This window comes from Camelus ferus, chromosome 4 (assembly GCF_009834535.1).
Source record: "Camelus ferus isolate YT-003-E chromosome 4, BCGSAC_Cfer_1.0, whole genome shotgun sequence".
Classification (NCBI taxonomy): domain Eukaryota; kingdom Metazoa; phylum Chordata; class Mammalia; order Artiodactyla; family Camelidae; genus Camelus; species Camelus ferus.
The window spans coordinates 71,019,128-71,040,815 of NC_045699.1; the positions used below are offsets into that span (position 1 = coordinate 71,019,128).

Genomic DNA, 21,688 nt, shown 5'->3' on the forward strand with positions numbered 1-21,688 from the left:
TGGCAATACAAGCATCACCCAGCAAAAGCGGACGCCACCCCATGCCTGGCTTCCAAGTGAGTCTAGGTGGTGTTCGGGGGGTCCTGGCAAGATACAGTTCCATGTTCCAGTAATCTGAGCTCTAACAGGGTTCTTCTCCACCTCTTTGGACCTAATAATCTAGGCAGTCAATGTCCCTAACAGGCTAGATACTGGCAGGATGTTCTGTCGTAATAAACTATGGTTAACACAGGGGACTAGGAAAAATGTGTCCAAATCAATGCGATCACTGCCAGTGAGCTAATATTGTTTCTTAGAACAAAGAAATAAGCACAGACTTACACAGTGGCTCCAGCCCGAGCAAAAGCCTCTACTGCTCTGACACAGCCAAAGACTTCAGAGCAACTCACCTGTGCTGAATTCGAGGGTCGCTCTGCACCAGGGGTAAGATGGCTTCTAGCACCTTGCTGGCTGACCCTGGAAGCATCTCCAGGACCTTCTTATCAATAGCCATTTTGTCCACAATGGTCTTAAAGTAGCGCAAGGCACTGACAACTTCCTTCTCTTTCTCTTCAAGCCAGCTCAGGTTCTGAAAGGAAATGTTAAGCTTAAGGAGGGAGGAGAGAGATTAAAGGGAGCTATTTATAAATAAATAAATAAATAAATAAATAAATAAATAAATAAATAAATAAATAAATAAATAAATAAATAATCCAGTAAACTAGTTGGAGATTGATGTCAATGGAAAGGCTTCTTGCTGCAGAAACCAAGCCAAGTTGTTTTTCTAAGGCTTGCAATTAGGATACAGAGGCTGATCTTGAAGGAAGAAGGGGCTGGACCAAGAAAGGCAGTTTCGATATTCCTGAATTCCCTCCCAGAACAGAGACTGCTTTGCCTGAAGTCTCCTCCTGCACCGCACTGAGATACCGCCGCTAATCTCACTAAGCGCAATGAGGACTAATTTGCTAATGGCTGTAGGATGCTTAGAGAACCAACAGTTAAGTCCCACTGTGCATTTCCAGCCAATAAATCAAATCCAGAAACCCCAGGCCTTTCAAAGATCCCAGCGCCTGCGTGAGACTGGTCAGAGACATCAGTGTTCAAACCCCACCCTCCCAGGACTCATCACTAGATTCCCACATTCAACCCAAAGATGCAGCCCCTCTCAATGCAATGATATGGCTCTCCCAAAGGGCCGGGAAACCCCAGCGTCAGAAGGGGCAGGATGCTCCGGGGTGAAAAGGTGAAGAAGCTGGACAGACAGCAATGATCCAATCCCCACTCACGCCGCTACTAACGGCATTCAGGGCCCTGCTCCGAGGGAAGCCCACCCGGGGGGACAACGATTGCAGGGCCTGCCCGGCGCTCACAACCGCATCTGTCCTCCTTGGCTCTGGGGTACCTGGAGCCAGTCAGTGGGGAAACGCACCCCTTTGGTTCCTGCCTCTAAATCTCCCCGTATAGCCACCCTAATGTCAACAACCCAGGCCCCAGCTGGCCGGCAGGGAAAGGGAAATCAAGAATAATCTATAAAATGGATAAATCAAAACATGGATTATCTACTCAAGCAGAACTGCTTCCATGTCCAGGGCAAACTAAGAGTGCTCTGTACGTGGAAAACTGCCCCCTGCGGACTCTCTGAGGTCCAGAGAGCATGTAGATAAGAACCACTGAGGGCAAGAATGCAAATTCTAGAAAATGTCCATTTAAACAATCTATAAATATATAACTGAATGATATGTTATAAAAAGTGATTATGATTCTGAACACTAGCTCTTTTCTTTTAAAATGATGAGATATGTCGTCTTAAATAAGAAAAATCAATAGTGGGAGCATTTATTTCATGGGGATATAAAAGAGAAATATATAAATGGGATCAAGAAGTAAATGCTCCTTTAGTCAGACAACTTTCCAAGAGCTGACTTAACTTCCCTCAAGGGGGTACTTCCCAAGTGTTCTGTAGACCACCGAGATAGAATTCTCCAATGGAGGAAGGAGCACTCCCTCCCTCTTCCCATCCCTGTGGCCTTTTGGCCCTCACTTTATTTTCTCTTTTCACTACTTGACATGTTTGTTTATTTACTGTCTGTTTCCAAGAGCCAGGCACTTGTTTCTCCACCTCGTGGACAGGAGCTCTCTGCTTCGCCACGGACTACTTGGGGCTGGGAGGAACCTCAGGATGAAGGGATCATGGTGTCCTGCAGACATCACATGTGACTAAATGTGACCATGGTTGGTCTGGCAAGAGGACTATGACTACGACGCTGCCATCTTAGCACATCAGGACAAGTCAGGAGCCTGAGATGATGAAACTTGGGGAGGAAGTGGGAAACATCTTAAGAAAATGTGTCATCAGGCTTGCGAGGGAGAAAGGGGCTAACCCAGAGATGGGAGGCATCCAAAAGGGGCAAGGCCCCTCACAACAGAAAGAGCAGTTTCCTGTCATTTGCAGAGAAATCAAATGAGCCACCGAAAAGCAAGCTGCCCCGGCTGTGATAAAGGAGCCAGACAACTCAGCAGAGTCAGGTTTCAACTACTAACCCCCCAGCAAATTCCTCTCCCAGAATTAATGGCCTCTGAATGGTATGCATTCCCCAAGCCCTTCAGCTGTTCAACTGTGGCTTCTTGCAAAATGCAGCCAGCAGTCGAAAAGTTCACAATGAGACACCTAGATCCAGCACTCACTCCAACTGGGAACCCCGGGCCGCGGCTCTGCTGCAGCTGCCCAGCCACACAACCTCAGAGAGGCAGGTGCATCCACCTGCACACGGCCCCTGCTGTTGTGGATTAGGTGCCACGACTGGTGCAGACAAGCCTGGAAACGACATGAGGCCAGCAGAGCTGGGGGAGGCCTCAACCCGAAGGCACTGTGGGGCTTCCAGCTCCTCACCTGCAAGATGGGGAGAGTACCACCTGCCCTGGGCAATCTACAGAGGCTGATGCGGGAAACTGGGAGACAATGCACATGCGAGTATTTCGTAACATTAAGGGGAAAATAGATTTTGACTAAGAAAACTTGGGCCCAGCCCACGCTCTGTATACTGGGAATAATAAAAGCTTGTGCACATGGTCACAGGGATACAGAGATACATAAGAGAGCATGTGAAATCACTCAGGACAAGGCCTGGGCAAAGAGAGAGCCCTCAGTAAGCTGCAGATGAATCTGAATCTGTTTCGGTCCCCCCAAGCTGCAATTTCCCATGTAGTAACCCGGGGAAAACGAGAATGTCTATGGAAATACTAAGTCCTAAGAGAGCCAACAGGTAGTAATTAATGATGACAGCAAATGACAGACCTGTTGTAAGACTCCTCCAACAGAGTCGGCTAAGTTCACACACCTTGCCAGATTCCCCATCATTTCCAGTCCTGTCTGTGGGCTCCACTGTGGGTTTGTATGCACTTCGTCTCATGCAGGTGACTTGGGGCAGAGCGTAGTAATTCACCCCTTCTTAAAGGGCAATGACCAAAACCCCGGGTAATATTCTTCCTTGGGTGAAGATCACACCCAGAGCGCCCTCCTAGAGACCAGAGTTCCTCAGCCATGGCACTGACATTTTGGGGCAGATAATCCTTTGTTGGGGGAGGGGGGCTGTCCTGTGTATCGTACAATGTTCACCAGCATTGCTGGCCTCTACCCACCAGGTGCCAGTAGGACCTGCTTCAGCCTCCCCGTGGTGACAACGAAAAATGTCTGTGCACATCGACAAATGTCCTCCGGAGTCTGCAGGATCCCCCACAAAGGGAAGGGTATTTTAGCATCAGATTTTCCCCCATGACCTCTCTTGGAGTAATGAAGAAGGGGGAAAACTCTAGGAAGTGAGCGGCAAAAACAGTTCCCTATCAGAGTTCACTAGCGGAACACAGCTGTCATACATCCCCTTACCCCAGGCTGCCTGGACTAGCAGGAGATGACAACTGACCCTCTTCTTGGAGTTTAATATTAAACGCAGCTCCAAGAGGTTGCTAAACAGATTGTAATAAAAAATAATTGTGCTACAGACCAAACCTCCCACTTGAATACTCATCTTCAACCTGGAATTCAGATCAACCTGGCACACACTGTGCTGCATTCTGGCTTTTCAGCCTCTTTTTGTTAACAGACGGAGCAGGGAAAATGATTATTCAACATAAGGCTGGGTTTGAAACTTCTGTTTTTTCCACTTTTAGCTGGAATTTTAAGATATTCTGCTGGTCAACATAAAAATATAAGTAAATGTACTGTAAAATTCAAGAATTATGTGTTTACTTAATAGGGTAGTGTTTGCTTGTGGCATTAAATTGACAGCTGTGACAACAGCTCTACTATGAACTACACTGTGGACAGTCACTAAAGGATTAAGGATCTAATTGTCTACAAAGCGTGTTTTTATTTTAAATTGCTGAGTTTAATTTTGTTTTTATGTTTAGTTATGTGTGGCAGTAACATTAGATTTGTGAGATATTCAAAAATAAACTGCTTTCATCAAGAGTAAATGTAGCACTGCGGGAGTTTCAGCCTGGATGTCAGATGCCTGTGTTCAAACCCCAGCTTCGCTACTCTTTGTGCGACTTCGGCTAAACGCTTAGTATCCCCACAGATTCAGTCAGCCGCCTTTCCTGCAGAGTAAGCGCCCACCTCCCAGGGTGATAATGAGAATTAAGTAGGAGAACGAGTGTAAAGCACTCGAGCCCGGGGCCGGGGAAAGGCTGGTTAAGCGTAGGCGGCACAAGAGGGGCCCTGGCTCTGAGCACAGTGGTTCTGTGGCAGTCTCACCGCACCCCGTGAGTCTCACACTTCCGACACCCTTCCCTTCTCAGCTATCCAGGTCATCTTGGCGACTCAAGGAAAAAACAGCTGGTCTTTAGAGATGAGACTCACCCACTTCCCCCGAACCCGTTGGACCCAAGCAGCACACCCAGACCAACCCCAGAAACCCCAAGCTTTCACCATGGAGCACAGAGCTCTCCAAAGACCATGGGGACTTGCATAAATTCTTACTTTTATCCAAGGCCCCATGGATTGCTTCCTGAACAATTAAGCCCACAGTTGCCACCCAATTGAACACAATGATATTGCAATAGATTTTTTTTCCATCCCCAAAACCATAGGCCAGGATTCTGCAGTAGAAGGCAAGGCAAACCCAATTGTTCTTAACATCACACTGACCTTCTGCCTTTGAGACCTGGAAGCCACAGCACTGGTGGACATAAATTCTACTGCCTGCTGCTCCAGATCCAAGGGGATAGGGTAGCCCTCTGGTAGAAATCTGTCTGTTGCCTCCTGGAAGAGAGGAAACCTGGATTCCTACAGAGCTTGAAATGGCCGTTTTAGGCTGAAGGAGGGGGTTGGTGAAAGTCAACAGCTGTTTCAACACATCTGGCTTGACTGGCCCTGCTGAGGTTACTGGTGCTTGAGGACATCTTGGCTGGATTTCAAGGGTTTAGCAAGCTTCAGAGTTTGAGCCCTAGAGCCGAATGACGGATGTTCTGGACGGCACAAATCTCCCTGTGTGTGTGTGTGTGTGTGTATGTGTGTGTGTGTACACGCACGTGCGTGCACCAGGGCAAGGTGGGCCCCCCTGGGGCAGGGTGGCAGCATCCTGAGGTGTGAACATGATGCTCTGAGCTGTTTTAAATGCCCAGAGGATGACACATCTGGAAAAGAACTGTTCTAGCCAACCGAGCTTGACTCTGATTAACAGGAGAAACACTCACCACCTAGAGGTTCATATTTCACAAGGGCACCGCAGGCTCCACTTGGAACCATGGAATGCTATGGAACAGGTGTTCTGTACTGAAAGCTCAATCCCCAGGGAATGAACTTAACAACAGAACAAACTCATTGTTCAAAGCAGGTGAAGGCCAGGAGAAACACCTAGAGAGTCAGCTTACTTTGTTCACAGGCTTCTCTGGAATCTTCACAGACACCTCAGCTGGTTTTCCCTTCTTTGACGGTGTTCTCTTGATTTTGGGCGAGTGGAATTTGTCCATCAGCTTCATGGTGAAGGAGGAGAGATGAGAACGCTGAGAGTCTGAAAACAAAGAAGGAACTGACTGTTAGAGGCAGAGGGGGAAGAAGTGGTGGTTCACTGACCTTTCTTACGTGGAAACAACCATCATCCTCAAACATATCTTTTCCCCTGGCTCAGAGTTACAAAAAAAAGGAAGTATGGATCTAATTAAACATTTCTGCTTGCATATTTCAATTTTTTGCAACTTCCATCTAGGTTAGGTTAAAAGCAGTCAAAATGGGGATGGAAAAAAGAACTTGCAAACATTTCCAAGTGTCCTTACTAGAGTTCGTTTGATGCTTTAACCAACATTCAAAGGAACTGGCTAAGAAGAAAGAATACCAAAGTAGAATCACAGAAGTGTAGAATGTAAGGACTGGAAAGGAAGGCTCTTTGGAATCAACCTTCTCCATTTTTGGTTTAGGAACTACAACAAGCAACATGGGGAAGGATTCAGAGTTGGCAGTGGAGACTGAAATCGAACTGAGGTGTTCAAAACCCTCTGGGACACAGTGAAAGACTAACGGCTTCTCCTCAAGATCAGGAACAAGATGAGGGTGTCCGTTCTCACGACTGTTACTCAACTTTGTTCTCTGATACGCTAATAAGAGCCATTCAGATTGGAGCAGAAGATGTAAAACTAACTCTATTTGTAGATGACAATTTTGTATATGAAAAATCCCGAGGAATCCACTAATAAACTAATACACAAATTCAGTGAGGTCACAGGACACAAGATAATATGTAGAATCATATGCAAGATTACACACAAAATCAATTCTATTTCTATACGGTAGCTAGAAACATTTCAAAACGACACTTTAAAGAGCTTCCATTCACAATCATCAACTAGAATAAAGCACTCAGTCCTAAATTTAATGTAAGAGGTGCATGACTTAGACACTGAGAACTACAAAATATTGTTGAAAGACATTAGAGATGATCTAAATAAATGGAAAGTATCTCATTTATGGATCAAAAGACTTAATATTGTTAAAATGGCAATACTTCCCAAATTGATCTACATTAATGTAATCCCTATGACAATCTCAGCTGAAGTTTTTGAAGATAATGGACACTATAATCCTACAATTAGTATGGAATTACAAGGAACCCAAATGAGCCAAAACGTCCTGGGAAGAGAAAAACAGAGAGGACACACATGTTCCGACTTCAACGCTTACCAGCACAAAGTTACAGTAAGCAAGACAGCATGGTACTAGCATAAGCACAGGCATACAGATTGACACATAGAACTGAGAGTGCAGAATAAACCCGTGCATCCCGGACAAGAGTGTCAAAACCATTCAATGGGGAATTCATGTCCTTTTCAACAAATGGTGCTGGGACAACTGGATACCAATATGCAAAAGAATGAGTTTGGGCCCTTATCTCACACCATATACAAAAATTAACTCAAAATTGATCAAAGACCTAAATGTAAACATTAAAACCATAAAACTCTTAGAAGAACACACAGGGGTAAAATTTTTGTGACTTTGCTTTTGGCAATAGTTCCTGAGATACAACACCAAAAGCATAAACAGCAACAAAAAAAGCAGATAAACTGGGCCTTGTCAAAATTAAAAATATTTGTGCTACAAATGATACCATCAAGAAAGTGAAAAGACAAGCTACAGAATGAGAGAAAACATTTGCCAATCATACAACTGATAGGGTCTTGCAGACAGAAAATATAAAGAACCCTTACAACTCAACAGTAAAAGATTCAATTAAAAATGGGTAAAGGATTTGAACAGACATTTCTCCAAAGATGACCTACAGATAAGCACATGAAAAGATGCCCAACGCCGTTAACTGTCAGGGAACGCGAATCAAGCCATCATAAGCCACCGCTCCATCTCCACGAGATACAATGAAAAAGACAGAAGGTATCAAGTATTCATGAGGACTGGAGAAATCGCAACTCTCCTACACTACTGGAGGAAATGTAAATGGTGCAGCTGCTTTGGAAAATATCCTGGCAGTTCCTCAGAAGATCAAACAGTAACCCTGCAATTCTATTCCTAGGCACATACCCAAGAGAAATGAAAACATACATCCACATGACTTGTACATGAAAATTCATAGAGCATTATTCATAATAACTGAAAGGTAGAAACAACTCAAGTGTCCAAATGTCCATGAGTGAATAAATAAAATGCAGTATATCCATACAATGAAATATTATGAGGCAATAAAAAGAAATGAAGTACTGATAAGCTATCATCATGATAAATCTTGAAAGAAGCCAGTCACAAAACACCACATGTTGTATCATTCCATTTGTTTGAAATGTCCAGAGTAGGCAAGTCTGCAGAAACAGGAAGTAGACTAGTAGTTGCCTAAGACTGAAGGGAGGGAGGAGGGATGGAGAGAGACTGCTAGTGAGTATGGGGCTTCTTTTGGTGGAGGCAAACTATTCTAACGTTAGAAACCGGTGATGATGACACAACCCAGTGAATTACTATTAACAAAATTAAATTCTACACTTTAAAGGAGTCAACTGTATGATATACGAATTGTATCTCAATGAAGGTGTTCAAAAAGAGAACGACCAATAAGCAGCCTTCCTGCATCTCGCCATTTACCAAAGCACTTTCCAGTGTTTGAAACCATCTTTTTATTTATGTGTTTACCTCCTGACAAGAATGCAAACTCACTGAAGACTGTTGACGTCTTGTTCACACCTGCATCTCCAGTGCTAACACGGTACCTGGTCCATTGAAGATGCTCAGGAAACATGAATTAAACAAATGAACAAACCAACCAGTAAAAAAATACCCCATGAAAAGGACTGCTTCTTTTGGTCACATCGGAAATTCACAGAAAATACTTGACACTGGTTGAAAATTAGGGAGCAGATCACAATCCTGTGTGATGGAAAGAGAAGTATCTGTATTTTTAAAACAACAAATACTCCTCCTTTCAATTTTTCCAGTAATTTAGTACAAAAAAAAAAAAAACCTTCCAAATAAATGACATAGCACCTTATATTTCAGGCCAGTCACTTTGTCTGCTAGTGTTGCATGTGACTTAATAGGGCTGAAGTTCAATTCTTTTGTCAAAGACCTGCCAGGTGGCAGGCAGGGTCAGATAAATGATCTGTGCTTTGCAAATTATCTAGGCGCCCACTGCACTCTGGACCAAAGAGAAAAGCCAGGGTCTGACCTTTGTTCACAAGTGGAGTCAAATCACACACAACTTCACAGCTGTCGGTGTGCTGGCCAGAACTGCAGGAAGCCCTTCTTAGAGCCCCAAAGGGGGACACAAACCCGCAGGAAGCTGGTGCACCCCTCTCCTCCCCTGGAACAGCTCAGGGCAGTCGGGGGAACTCTCAGCTCCAGTCCTTACATGCTGCAGTCATCCCTGGGATTCAAGGCAGGTAAACTGGGACGGTGAGATTTCTCCAGCTCCCCTCTTCCTCCCCGCCCCAGCAGGGTGGGTTACATGTACAGTTTATACTTCCTTCTCTACACTTCAAAATGATGTGGCCAGTCTAATAATTCATGCAGCAGTTAAAAGGGTGAGCTTTGTAGTCAGATTATCTGGGTTAAAACACTTCAATGTCATCTCGCCAAGTCTTAGTTTCCCTTGTCTGGAAAATGGGGCTGATAATATTGTTCTTCTTGAGATGGCTGATGTGACGTAGATTAAATGAGATGCTGCTTGTGGACAACGCAATAAGGTAGTTATCCAAGTGCTGGGACACGGCACCCACTCAATACAGAGAGCTAACCTAACTAACTATATGATTTGGATGAGTAGCAAGGCTGGCCAAACTCTGAACTCTCATTCGCACTGCTTATAGATCTGAATCGGGCTATTCTGCAGCACTGAACATTTGACTCATGATTGTTAGCAACTGAGGGTCTTACAAATCCCCCTCTCCTCTTCCTTTAGTACTGATGAGAAGTCTCAACCTGGCCTTAAGTCTGTTAACCAGCTTCCCTCTTTGGTGCCTCCTTCCATACTGCCTTTATTGCTGACCCCCTCCCACTCCTTTGGATGCTGGCCTCAGCATCCCTAAAGTCACAGCATATCCCTCACCAGACAGGTTCCCGAGTCAGAGGCTAGGGTATGACTTCCACCCTGGCAAGTAAGACTGAAAGCAGGGCAAGAAAAGTGGCTACAAATGGGGAAGTCCAGGCAGGATGCATGGTTTCTTTGGTGATCAAAGAGCCTGAGACATGGGCTGGATGAGCCAGCTTCCTCCTCCTCTGGTGTTCTGCCCGGAGCTGCTGTGTGGGTAGGCGCAGGGCTCCAGGGCTGACTGGATTCGTATCTCCGCCCTCATGACCACGGCAGAACTAGGGTAGGCAAACAAGGTATGGAGGCCTCCAAAAACCCCTGGTTGTGACCAGGGGCTAAGGAAGGGCACCTCCACCTGAGCGCACACAGAACCCGGGAAGTCCATTACAATGCTTTCTCTCCAAACCTCTGCTTTGCCAGGCACAGTCTGAGATTTTACTCTGTCCTGGGGCACAGCTGGGAATCCACACCAGCATTTAAATAAAGTGTTATGTCTACAATAAATCTTTCTCCTTGGAGTGTTTAATAGCCTCAAAATAGCCATCTCTAGCACGAGACGTGATAAATCAAGTGGAGAAAGCAGGTTCTTTGTAATGACAACCACTCTCAACTCTGGAACTCAAGGGCAGCGCTAACTAGGGCAGATTTTGACTTGGAGACTGCTTGTCATCTTTTCCTTGAAACAACAGCTTAGCAACACAGGTTTCAGGTGACTTGCGAGGTAACTCAAACTATGCATTCAAGTGCTGATAAAGCACTGTAATGACCAGTGACAGCAGAGTGGAAGGAAGCAAAGGTGGCAGCCACGTTAGGGAAATCTTGCCAAGAGCAGCGCGCACGCACACCCCCCCCACAACTTCCTGCCCCTCCTCTCACCTCCCTCACGTGTGTCGGTCATCTTGGGGAGGGGGCAATGCCAAAGCGACATTCCCACACTACTGTCGGGTTCAGGACCACTCTCTTATTATTCCCAGACTTTTCACTTAGGAAGCTACACTTCAGATTTTGTCTATGTGTGTGTTTAGAGATCTGGCACTGAAATTAAAACATTTTGAAAGATTTCATACAGACATATATACAACTTCTAGAGAATTAATCAAATCCATGCATCTACAGACCTAGACTGCCAAACATAACTGTCAGCAATCATGGAAATGTCCCATGTCGGCACCGTCCAACATGCAGCCAGCTTGTGGCTGTTATGCACTTGACATGTGACTAGTGTGACGGAGAAACTGAGCTTTTATGGAAATGTAATTAAACAGCCACGTGTGGCTGGTGGCTGCCACACTGGGCAGCACAGCTCAAGAAGCAGAATGATACCCATTCCACCGCTGCCCCACAGGCTCCCTCATAACCCTAGCTTTCCTCCCAACGACAGGTAACCGTGATTCTGATTTTTGTGCTTGGTGTTGTGGGGCACAATGGGGACTGGTCACATGGTGATGCGCGGGTTGGTAAAAGAATTTACCAGAGAAGAAGGATGAGAATACAAAGGAGTTTATTAGGGGTGCGCTGCCATAGACAACAGTGGGCCACACAGCCAAGGCGTGCCGTGTGAGCCCCGAGGGCCAGCTGTTGGGGTGTTTTATATGGTCGGGTCACAAGGTGCCTGATCAGCTGATGCACAAGGCTCTGATTGGTTGTAGGTGAGGTAAGATGTTTAGGGTCTGTGAAGGGTGGTGGGGTTTGACTCTGATAAGGGGGGCTGAAACAAGCCAGCTGGAGCTATTGTGAGATTACGCATTACCTGGGGCTATTAGTTTCTTAGGGGAAACACGCCCAATAGAGAATGTACTTCATCTGTTGAGGGATCCCAGGCAGACATCTGAGAGCCCAGGAATGGGGGTGGCTGGACTTGGAAAGATGTCAGTTGGCCCCGCACTTATCATCCCTTACTTTTTGTGATAGTTTAAATCTGTAACTACAGTTTAATGTACAAGTCTGCGGAGTTTATGTAAATGGTGTTATACTGTAAATATTCCTATGTTCTAGCTTTTCCACTTAATAGTCGACCTGACATTAGCCACGCTGAAGTCTATGTAAGTGCTCTCATCTTCAGTGCTATGAAATTCCGCGTATTCTGTCATACATTCAGTTTTATTTATCCGCTTTCCTGTCAGTGAACATTGGGCTGCTTTCAGCTTTTCTGCTTCTACAAACAACACTGCTATGAACCTTTCCGTACGTGTCTCCTAGAACACACACAAGAGCTTTCCGCGACGGAAACCGCTGGACTATGGAGTCCACACCACACCTACCTTCAGGGACACCACCCAGAGAGTCTCCAAAGTGGTCCGGCCCCTCTGCAGCCCCACCAGCTAGGCTGCATCCCAGCTGCTCCACACCCCCACCCACCCCGGGGTGCCAGATCTGCACACTTTTTGACCTGGCCACACCTAAACAAAAGAAACAAAAGCCCTCCTTCTCATGGAAATGCCATAAGCTGGTGTGTCTTACTGTGTTCTAGCAAATCTGCTGCAACAACTTCAAAGGCCACAGATGGAGCCGAAGGAAACGAACCTCAACCCCTGCTCAGTTCGCAGGTGTTTACACCAAGGAGGGTCAGGAGCTGCCAGTGACCAATCCGCTAGTCATTTCTTCCAGAGGAAGGAGAGCCTACATGACCTCTCAAATCATTTCTGTAGAAACGGCTATGATGTCACCCAGAGTGGCACTTTCCTGGGCGCCCCTCCCAGGCTGCAGACCTGGCCATCAGGTGAAGGCCCTTCTCCACCCAGAGAGGCAGAACCGGCTGGAGGAGAGGCATGCAGCCCACTCAGAATCACGTCTCAACAACACACAAAACACACCAAAGCCAGATGAATTTCTTCCAAGTAGTCTGCCAGGTGTCAATAATCCATTCTTAAATTTTCAATCTGCCCCTTGACCAGGCTGAACACCACTCTCTGCTTGTTGCTGACAAATGTACACATCAACTGCCTTTCGAATGTCACTTGTAGCAGCAGCTGGGATCCCAACTTAGCAGTGGTTTCTGCCAGGGCTTAATTTTGCCTTGGATGAGGGGGAGTCTCTAAATATCACCCGCACAGGGACCACAGGGGTCAGGGTCATGGTGGAGAACACTGTGAGGCAGTTTCAAGGTTACTGCAGCCAACCTTGAGCAACAGCATGGCTGCTAATTTCTCGTACCTGCAGCGTGCGGGGAGCAGAGCTGAGGCGCAGCGAGGGCTTCCATTCGTCCGCCTACACAAGCTCCAGTTGTACAATTCCGCTTACTTACCCCACACCCCCACTTTCCAGATGCATTCAAAGGACAACTAGAGTGGAGAAATGACATTAGGGCACTAGGGAGGATCATTCTAAACGTACGGATTTCAGATTTCTAACTGTGTGTTTGCTTATCTGGAATTTTATAGATGTCATGTGAAGGGAAAGACAAGAGTAAGAGTGAGAGGTCGTGGGCAGAGCAGGTGGCCCCTGGGCTCTGGAGTCAGGCCGTCAGTGTTTTAACTTGAGCTTGGCCTGTACTTGGACAATCTTTTCCCCTCTCTGAGCTGAAGGTTCTTCGCTTATAGAACAAGCACAACCATGGGATCTACCTGCTCAGGTTGCTGTGAGGATGAAACGTGATCCTGTGTGTGGAGCATTTATTCAGCAAAGGACCTGACATGCAGCACATGCTCAGTAAGTGGCATCCATCACCGTGACGTGGCAACACCGCCCGGCCTCGGCCACTCAGCGTGGCAAAAGCTAAAAATAACCCCAGCCTAGGAGAGCAGAAAGTAACCTCATGTTCTATTTTTCCCAAAACTTCCATATTGAAAGATCCTCTTTCTTACTTAATACAGAACTATTCATGTTAAAACAGAGGGAAAATAGTACCTGGAGTTTCACTCTTCTGACATGAAGGCCTGTCCCTTCTGCCCATTTGTTCAGGAGCTCCACCGAGAGCTGTGCTGCTGCTGTCCGTGCTAACGGGATTATTAAGTGTAACTTTTCCTTTTTTTTAGCAACAAAAGTAAAACAACTTCATTATAAAAATCCAAGTGCTGCAAAAATACATAACACAGAAAGTGAAAATCCCTCATAACCCCACGTCCGGCAGAGCTGGAACGTTTTTGACTGGTTTTTTTAACTTAGCGGGATGCTGTGGGCGCCGTTCCACGTGAGCACAGTTAACAGCTGAAAAACGTTCTGCTGAAGGCAGACCACAACGCATTTAACCAGTCTCCTGACTGATGGTTCCTAGCTTTTGCTCTTCAAACAACACCACACTGATGCACAGCCTCGTGCTCACCGCCCTGCGCACCTGCATGAGACAGACTCCCAGAAGTGGAACTGCTAGGCCAGAGGGCATGAGCACGGAAAACCTGTAAGACACCATCCAGCCGCCTTGAGCTGGATGCAGGCCAGCCTGGGCTAGGCCAGAGTGAGGCGCTCGGGCGGAGGCAGAAGAGGTGGGGTGCAGGAAAGAGGCTGGCGTGCAGGGCCTACCGCCCACAGAAGGAACCAGGCTTCAGTCTGGATTTGGGCTCGTTTGGCAGAGCCACCAGTTTTGTTTTACTTGCATAACTGGTAAGGATTAAAAATAGATTCAGAATGAAACAGACACTTCACAAAAGATGAAATCCAAACGGACATAAACAGACAAGGTGCTCAATTCCATTTGTCAGCAGGAAACAACAAATTAAAACCATAAAGCACCACTACTACACACACGCCAGAATGGATAAAAAGAAAAACTAGGAAACACTCAGTGCTGGTGAGGATGCAGTGCAAGGGATGCCCTCCCTCCACTGCTGCAGAGGGCGAACCAGGACCCTGAAAGCAGAACATGTACTTCCCCTCGGCCCGGCAACCCCACTCCTAGGTACATACCCCAGAGCACGTCTATGTGAACTCATCCTAAGACACGTACAAGAATTTTCAAAGCAGCACTCTCCAAATGCCGATCAGCAGGAGAGCAGGTATGTCTCACCGTCACATGTGGGACGTGTGCAGCAGTGAGAATGAACACCCCATATGGACGCACCCCACAAGTGCAGAAAGAAGCCAGACACAAAAAAGTAAATTCTGTCTGATTCTACTTATATAAACATGAAAACAAGCAAAATTAAACTATGATTTTACGAGTTAAGACAGTGGTTATGCTTGAGGGGAGACGGTAACAGAGGGAGCTTCTGGGGCAGTAGGTGAAGGTCTGAGTCTTGATCAGTCTGTTACGCTGGTGTGTTCACCTTGTGAAAATTCTGCAAGCTGCACACTTAAGCCAGAGGTACTTTTCTGATACATGGTATACTTGAAGAAAAAGTTGAAATAAACTAGACACAAAGGTCTCATGTTCTTCCAAAAATGAGCCCACGTGGCTTAGATGAACAGATCATTTAAAAGTTGATGAAATCCCATTCCCTGAAACAAATATACTTAATAATAAACTGTACAGAATTAGTTATCTTCCCAAAGAATTCTGCATTGAACATCTCAGAAAGAAACTGTGGATAGCTCAGGAAGCTCTTGTTTCACCTTTCTAAAAACAAACAAACAAACAAAAAACAGAGCCAACATAAATGTAGCTGTTCTTATGATCTCAAATCACCAGTAAATAAATATTTCCTAATTGCTTATTATTGTTTGGAAAATTCAAACAACTTAAGGTAAGTAACAGTGGTATCCTATAATTTCCTTTCCTTTCTCTCTTTTTTTAAATGGAAGTCTAGTCAATTATAATGTGTCAATTTCTGGTGTACAGCACAAGGTCCCTGTCATGCATATACATACATACATATATTCATTTTCATATTTTATTTTTTAACTAAGACTGAACCAATGTGTTTTGTATAATAATAATAGCACCTATTTATGAGGTTAGTCTAAGGATAAAAAACAATACTCATCTCATCTGTGCCAGGCCCTGTACCAGTACTGAGGAACCCGCCTCCCCATTCAGGGGAACCTGGATAGATGGGCCTGAGTTAAGAAGGCAGATGGAGGCTGGCGGGATACATGTGGGAGCTGTCAGCACAGGGAAGACACAGGAAGCCGAGAGACCAGGCAGGAACCCCGGGAATATGTGCAGATGGAGAGGAGGCCCAGGTCACTTTACTGTTGACTGGTCTCTTTCTACACACAAGCTCTTGGTGATTCTCTTGGATGTCTAACGGGCAGCTCAAAGCCAAGTCCAAAACGGTATTCCTGATACTCCCTCCCCAAACCTGCTGTCACTACATCTTGGTAAAAAAGGAATTTTCACCCTTCCAGTAGCTCAGGTCAAAATTCTCAACTATGCTCTCTGGTTCATATCCAACATTCAGCCCTTCAGCAAATTCTTTTTGTCCTACCTTAACAGTATATTCAGAACCTCATCACCATCACCTGCCCCAAGCCACCATCACTTCTCACCTGGACCACTACAACAGCTTTCTGATTGGTCCCCTGCCCCTTGCCCTTCTACAGTCTTCTGGACCCAGAAACCAGAGTGATCCCTGTCACAGGTGAGTTCTGTTACGTTGCCCCTCTCTCTGCTCAATACCATCCCGCGGCATTTCTTCTCACTCAGAGAAAGCAGCGAGCCCTTCAGAGCCTTACAGGCCCCACACAATCTGTGCCCTTCGTGTGTTCCTCCCAGCCCCACACCATGCCAGCCCCATAAACGCATATCTTTGGAAAAAGGCCACCCCCAGGAAGCATGTTCTCTGACGTCTCCCATGTCAAAATGACAAGTGCAAAATGGCTGTGACTGTTAGTTTAAATATTAGTCTAATCTTGGGTTTTGATATTAGTAAGCTCAATTGGCTCTTAGAGCAAGCTCTGCCCTCATCAGAAATCAAGGTAGTATTTTGGTTCCCAGCTCGTACTGCCTTCCTTCTTTCCACCTTTCAGAGTTCAGGGGAGAAAAGCACTTCTGCTTCCTGTGCCCTTGAAACCCCGATGACAATCAAATCTTACTCATTTTGAAATCTGGCACTTAGCCCCCAAACCGAGAGCCAGTGAAATAAATGATTGTGAACACGAAGACAAAAGAATCAATGAATGAATTCTGCAACAATAACAACTACTCCATTCACCCAACACCAGAGAGTAGTATCTGACTAGCGATGCAGGGGGCATGGTTTATACTGATTTTTAATATAATTCTCTGAAGAATGCCAACACACGAGTCAGAGATGGCTCAATCAAGAACCTTCTCTGGTGTGGTGGGTCAGTTTGTGTTAACTGGGTTAAGAGAATGTTGTTCAAGACACTTTCAGGGAAAAGACAAGAGAAAACCATACCTGTCCCCCTCCCCTCCGGGGTCTCCAGAGGACAATGGACTTTCTGGGCCAGCACCATCCAACAGAAATACAACAAGAGCCGTATCAGATTTTAAATTAACCTAAATTAGCTACAATATTATAACTTCAACATATAATTAAATAAAAACTATTAATGAGATACTTCTCTCTCTCTTTTTTCTTTGCAGAGGCGGGTAATTATGTTTATTTAGTTAGTTTTTCAATGGAGGTACTGGGGATTGAACCCAGGATCTCGTGCATACTAAGCATGTGCTCTATCACTTGAGCTACACCCTCCCACTATTTCTCTCTTCTTTCTGATACTAAGTCTTCACATCGTGGTGTGGATCTTACACTCCTAGCACGTCTCTGCCTGGACTGGACAAGTTTCTGGCACTGCTGCAGCTCTAGGCCCTTGAAATGGGAAACGGCTGGTTCATTGGCCTCCGGAAAGAAGCGCCCTGGGCTGGTTGGATTCCAGTGCTTCAAGCCCTTGTCGCTGAGGTCTTTAAGGCTGCCTGGCCTCTCCTGGAAAAGGCAGGCTGTTCGCAGCTGCAGAATGACTGCGATCACGCGGACCCGCTCACCCCCAGGCTGGGCTCCAGGGCAGCACGTGAGTTTCAGGCTGTGAGGCCCTCCCATAAACACTTCCACAGGGAGGTACCTCAGGGTCGCATTCTAACCGCTACCAGGTACAGGGACAGAGAATGGCACGGGGAGGGGAGATTGAGGAAACTTGGCGGGCATGGCCTGGAGGCGGAATGCTGGGCAGAGGAGGCAGACTTTGTTACAACAGAAGAAATTTCTAACCATCACAGCATCCCACAATGCAAACTGATTTTCTTTGGCAGCAGGGACCAAGGATGTACCTGGTGGCAGTGACATCATGTCCTACTGCTATGACATGTGGGCAAAAAGGAGTGACACTGACTTCTACACGTGGCCAAGGACAGCCCTGGGCTTATTCCCATTCCACCCGCAACTCAGTGTAAGTGAAATGCTCTCCATGAGTGTGACTCTGGGTAAGTTTGGCCCCTGCGGCCTCCCTTTCCTCATTTGTAAAATGGGGATAAGTGATCCTTGCCTCACTGCACTGTTACATGGATTTAATAAAGTATTCCATGTAAAGTCACTTGGCACAGTCCTGGCACTTCGTAGACATTAAACACATGTTATCTGCTGCTACCCAAATGTTCCAAGATAAATTCCACCATTCTGAATTGGGCAATTATTATTATTTTTTTAAACATGGTAGAATTTTAAAATAGAGGAGGTAATTCATTGAGCGGGTGCTCTTATGATTTGAGCACTTTTCTAAGTGTGTATTATACTTTAATAAAAAAAAAGCTTTATTAAAAAAAAGTAGAGCAGAGATGAAGAGAGATATTGGACTCTTGGTGACGCTGCCTGGGCTGCTGGATACAGTTTTATCTGAGGCTGCCTCGCAACAAGGGAAAAAAAAAAAAAAAAAGAAGAAGAGGAGAATCTAGTAACTCAAGTATCCCATAGGATTTAAAAGAAGCCACGGCTACCTGTAAGTAAACTTTTACATGTGAACAAAGCAGGGAGAGGAGGAGCTCCTGGGGAGTCTCCCGCCCCCTACCTGTCAGGGAGGGCACTGAATAAATCCACGCAAAAGTTTTCCCAAGACTTACTCATATTATAAAAAATTTGTCAGTAACAGACAGATGTCACATGAGGAGAGGACAGGAAACTCTTTGGAGTTGAGAGCTGCCTCCCTCCTGGAGCCCCCCCAGGTGGGTAAGTCAGGAGCCCCTGTCTTTAAGCACCTAGTGGAAGCCAGGCCCTGTCGGGGTGTTCTCCGTAAGTTATCTCTGGTCCTCACACTCACACCGGAGCAGAAGGACTCTGAGTACCATCTGACTGATGAGGAAACCAAGTCACAGGGGCCTCACCCTCAATCCCTGCACGAGTGCGTGCGTGCGCACACACACGTGACAGACAAGGCAACTGCAGCCCTAACACGTGCCATGAACCACTCAAGGTCAGCCTGTCCCCAGGGCAGCCTACTCCCAAGGAAGGATTCTTTTTCTATGACTGTTTGGAATTGACATAGACATTATTAAAACCACAGACCTCACAGCCTTCCAGAGATGAAAATTAGTCATTTCTGCAGAGTTTTATTTCTAGAGACAAGAGAGAGAGATCACAGTTTACTGTGAGTAAACACACCCACACGCTGGGCAGAGGGCAGGCGGGGCCGCAGCACAGCGCAGCATGCATGGTCCCGGCTACGGGAGGAAGCGGATCCGCCCTGACCTCTGTCCTTTAGGTGGAGCTGTTTGCAGCAGCCTCCATCCCTCAGAGGAACTTGTATGTTAGGACTGGTGCCAGTTTGGGACAAACAATGCTCCTTGAGGGCCCCAGGGCCTACTTGGCAGCATCGCGTCCCCAGCAAAGCAGGCCGAGCTGGGAGCAGGGAGGCCTGTTCACGGGGAACAGGCCCCAGCACAGGGGACAGCGGATCCATCCACCTCAGCGGCTCTAGGCCAGCTCAGGGACCCCCGAGAACCCATTATTTGTCAGGCCACCTTCTGAGCTTCCAGAGGAAACACATTTTCATCTGTCAACAAGCACATGTTCACTTCTGTATCTCCCAGGCAACAGGAGAAGGAGCTGGGAGTGACAATCCCCAGCAGTTCGGGACACTGCAGAAGTGCTGGCCTGGCGGGGATGGAAGAACGCGAAGGGACAAGGGTCACCGGTAAAGTCCCCTCCCTCCCCTGTCAGCTCAGAGAGACAGGGTGCATCAGATGAGGCAAGGCAGGCAAGCAGGGCCTCATTCGCTCGCTCACCCCTTCATTCCACACGTACTTACACACCAGGCATCCGTAAAGTGCTGGTGTTAGGACGAGGAGCAAGACACAGCTCCTGCTTCCAAGGAACTCCAGTCTCGTGAGGGAGCCCCAGGACAGCCCTCAGGCCTGACACAGGGAGGAGGCCGGGCGCGGAGGGTAAGACAGGGCTTCCCGGCGCTCGCAGCCTGCTCCTGAGGAGGACTGCGGTTCCCAGTGGAAAGCACCTTGCGGCCCAGGGTCCAGGCGTGAAAACCCAGCCTGCTCCTCAGGGCACGGAAAAGGGCTAAGCTTACAGGCTTTGGACATTTCACACGGGACTAATGAAAAACATCAGAGTCAGCAAACAGGTGCTGGCTCGGAAAAGGCTGCAAAAGTCTCTGAAGGGCACAGAGGGATCTGAAATGACCACTTCTCCAAAGACACATGTCTGGCTTCCCAGGCCCGAGGGGGTGGGGGTGGAGGAGAGGCAGCCTTTATTCTCACGCATCCAGAGGCAGCACACTTTCTCTGGAACAAAATGAGCAAAGGGTCTACTTGGCTGCTCTCTGATGAGAGATACTTGACAGACCCTGCCCCTCTGCTTCTGGCTCTCAAACGTGTCCGTGGCCAGGGCCTGTTCTGGCAAGAGTATCTACTACGTCAGTTCAAACATACGAGGGCTCAAAACAAACCCCACTCTGCTCTACACATTCAGGACCACGTGGCAATCAACCCCAATCTCTCCACAGAAGCACCAAGGTGGTCCTGGCTGTCCTGCCTCAGAGGCCTGCTGCCCACTAAGTGCCACGTGAGTGGTGGGGCTCCCGGCATCTACAAAGTATGACAGCTTGCGAGGATCCTCGAGTCTCCTCAGGAGGAAGCCGAGGCCCTGGGGCCCGACTTACCCCAGCCTAGGACCCAAGTCCCCTGCAGTAATGGATGAAAAAGTGTGACCCTGCCTCCCAGGCACTTCTCCTCCTCATGACACAACTTCAGCACAGTAAGCAAAGATGCAAAGAGGGCCAGAAAATAAGAAAGCCCACTCCAGTGATGGGGACATCTACCTCCTCTCCTCCCTGTGAATTACTTATAGCCGCAGATGGTCTAGCCACACACTGGAGGCTCCAAAGGGCCTCAAAAGTCTGAAGTCACGCTGGTTTTGCAAAGCACAAATTTTACTGGCTTAAAACCTGAAATCCAGTCCAGTTCACTTCCAGTCAGGTGTATGGGTCCCCCACATAGAAAGTACTGGATCAGGGGCTGAGTAACCCGTGAGGCTGAATGCAGCAGCAACGCAGCAATAGTGGGGCTGCTTCCTGCCCTGGGAGTGCCCAGCACCACCTCCGCACCCCATGAGTCTGTCCCAGTTACCCTCACAGTGACCCTCCAAGGCAGGACGATGGAGGCCGAGGAGTAAGGGACAGACTCTGGATTTGAACCCAGTGTGGCTTCACACGCCAGCCACGCAGTCTCCTAACTTAGCAGACGGAGGAGTCAATAAGCCCCCTAAAGATGGCTCACCTAAAGCGGGGCCAGAGGAAGGAGGGCTTGTGTATTCCTGGGGGGTTTCCTTACTCCCTCCCGCTCAGCGTCCCCTGAGGACGAGCCCGCCCTGGCTCTGGGCTCGCCTGTGCAACCCCGCCCCGCCCCCACT

The 21,688-nt window shown here is 47.2% G+C and overlaps 1 protein-coding gene across 20 annotated transcripts in view; it reads right to left on the minus strand.

Moving 5' to 3' along the window:
* Nucleotides 1-21,688, minus strand: part of RAPGEF1 (Rap guanine nucleotide exchange factor 1) — a 128,823-nt gene that overhangs the window by 56,178 nt on the left and 50,957 nt on the right. For 15 of the 20 annotated variants that reach the window (XM_032478704.1, XM_032478692.1, XM_032478691.1 and 12 more), the window contains 3 exons: nt 5,851-5,990; nt 5,126-5,239; nt 390-568 (listed from right to left, as the gene is read on the minus strand). In XM_032478704.1, the coding sequence (XP_032334595.1) occupies nt 390-568; nt 5,126-5,239; nt 5,851-5,990 (433 nt within the window). The remainder of the gene's footprint in view (nt 1-389; nt 569-5,125; nt 5,240-5,850; nt 5,991-21,688) is intronic. The other 5 variants (XM_032478705.1, XM_032478698.1, XM_032478697.1 and 2 more) reach the window with 1 other exon arrangement.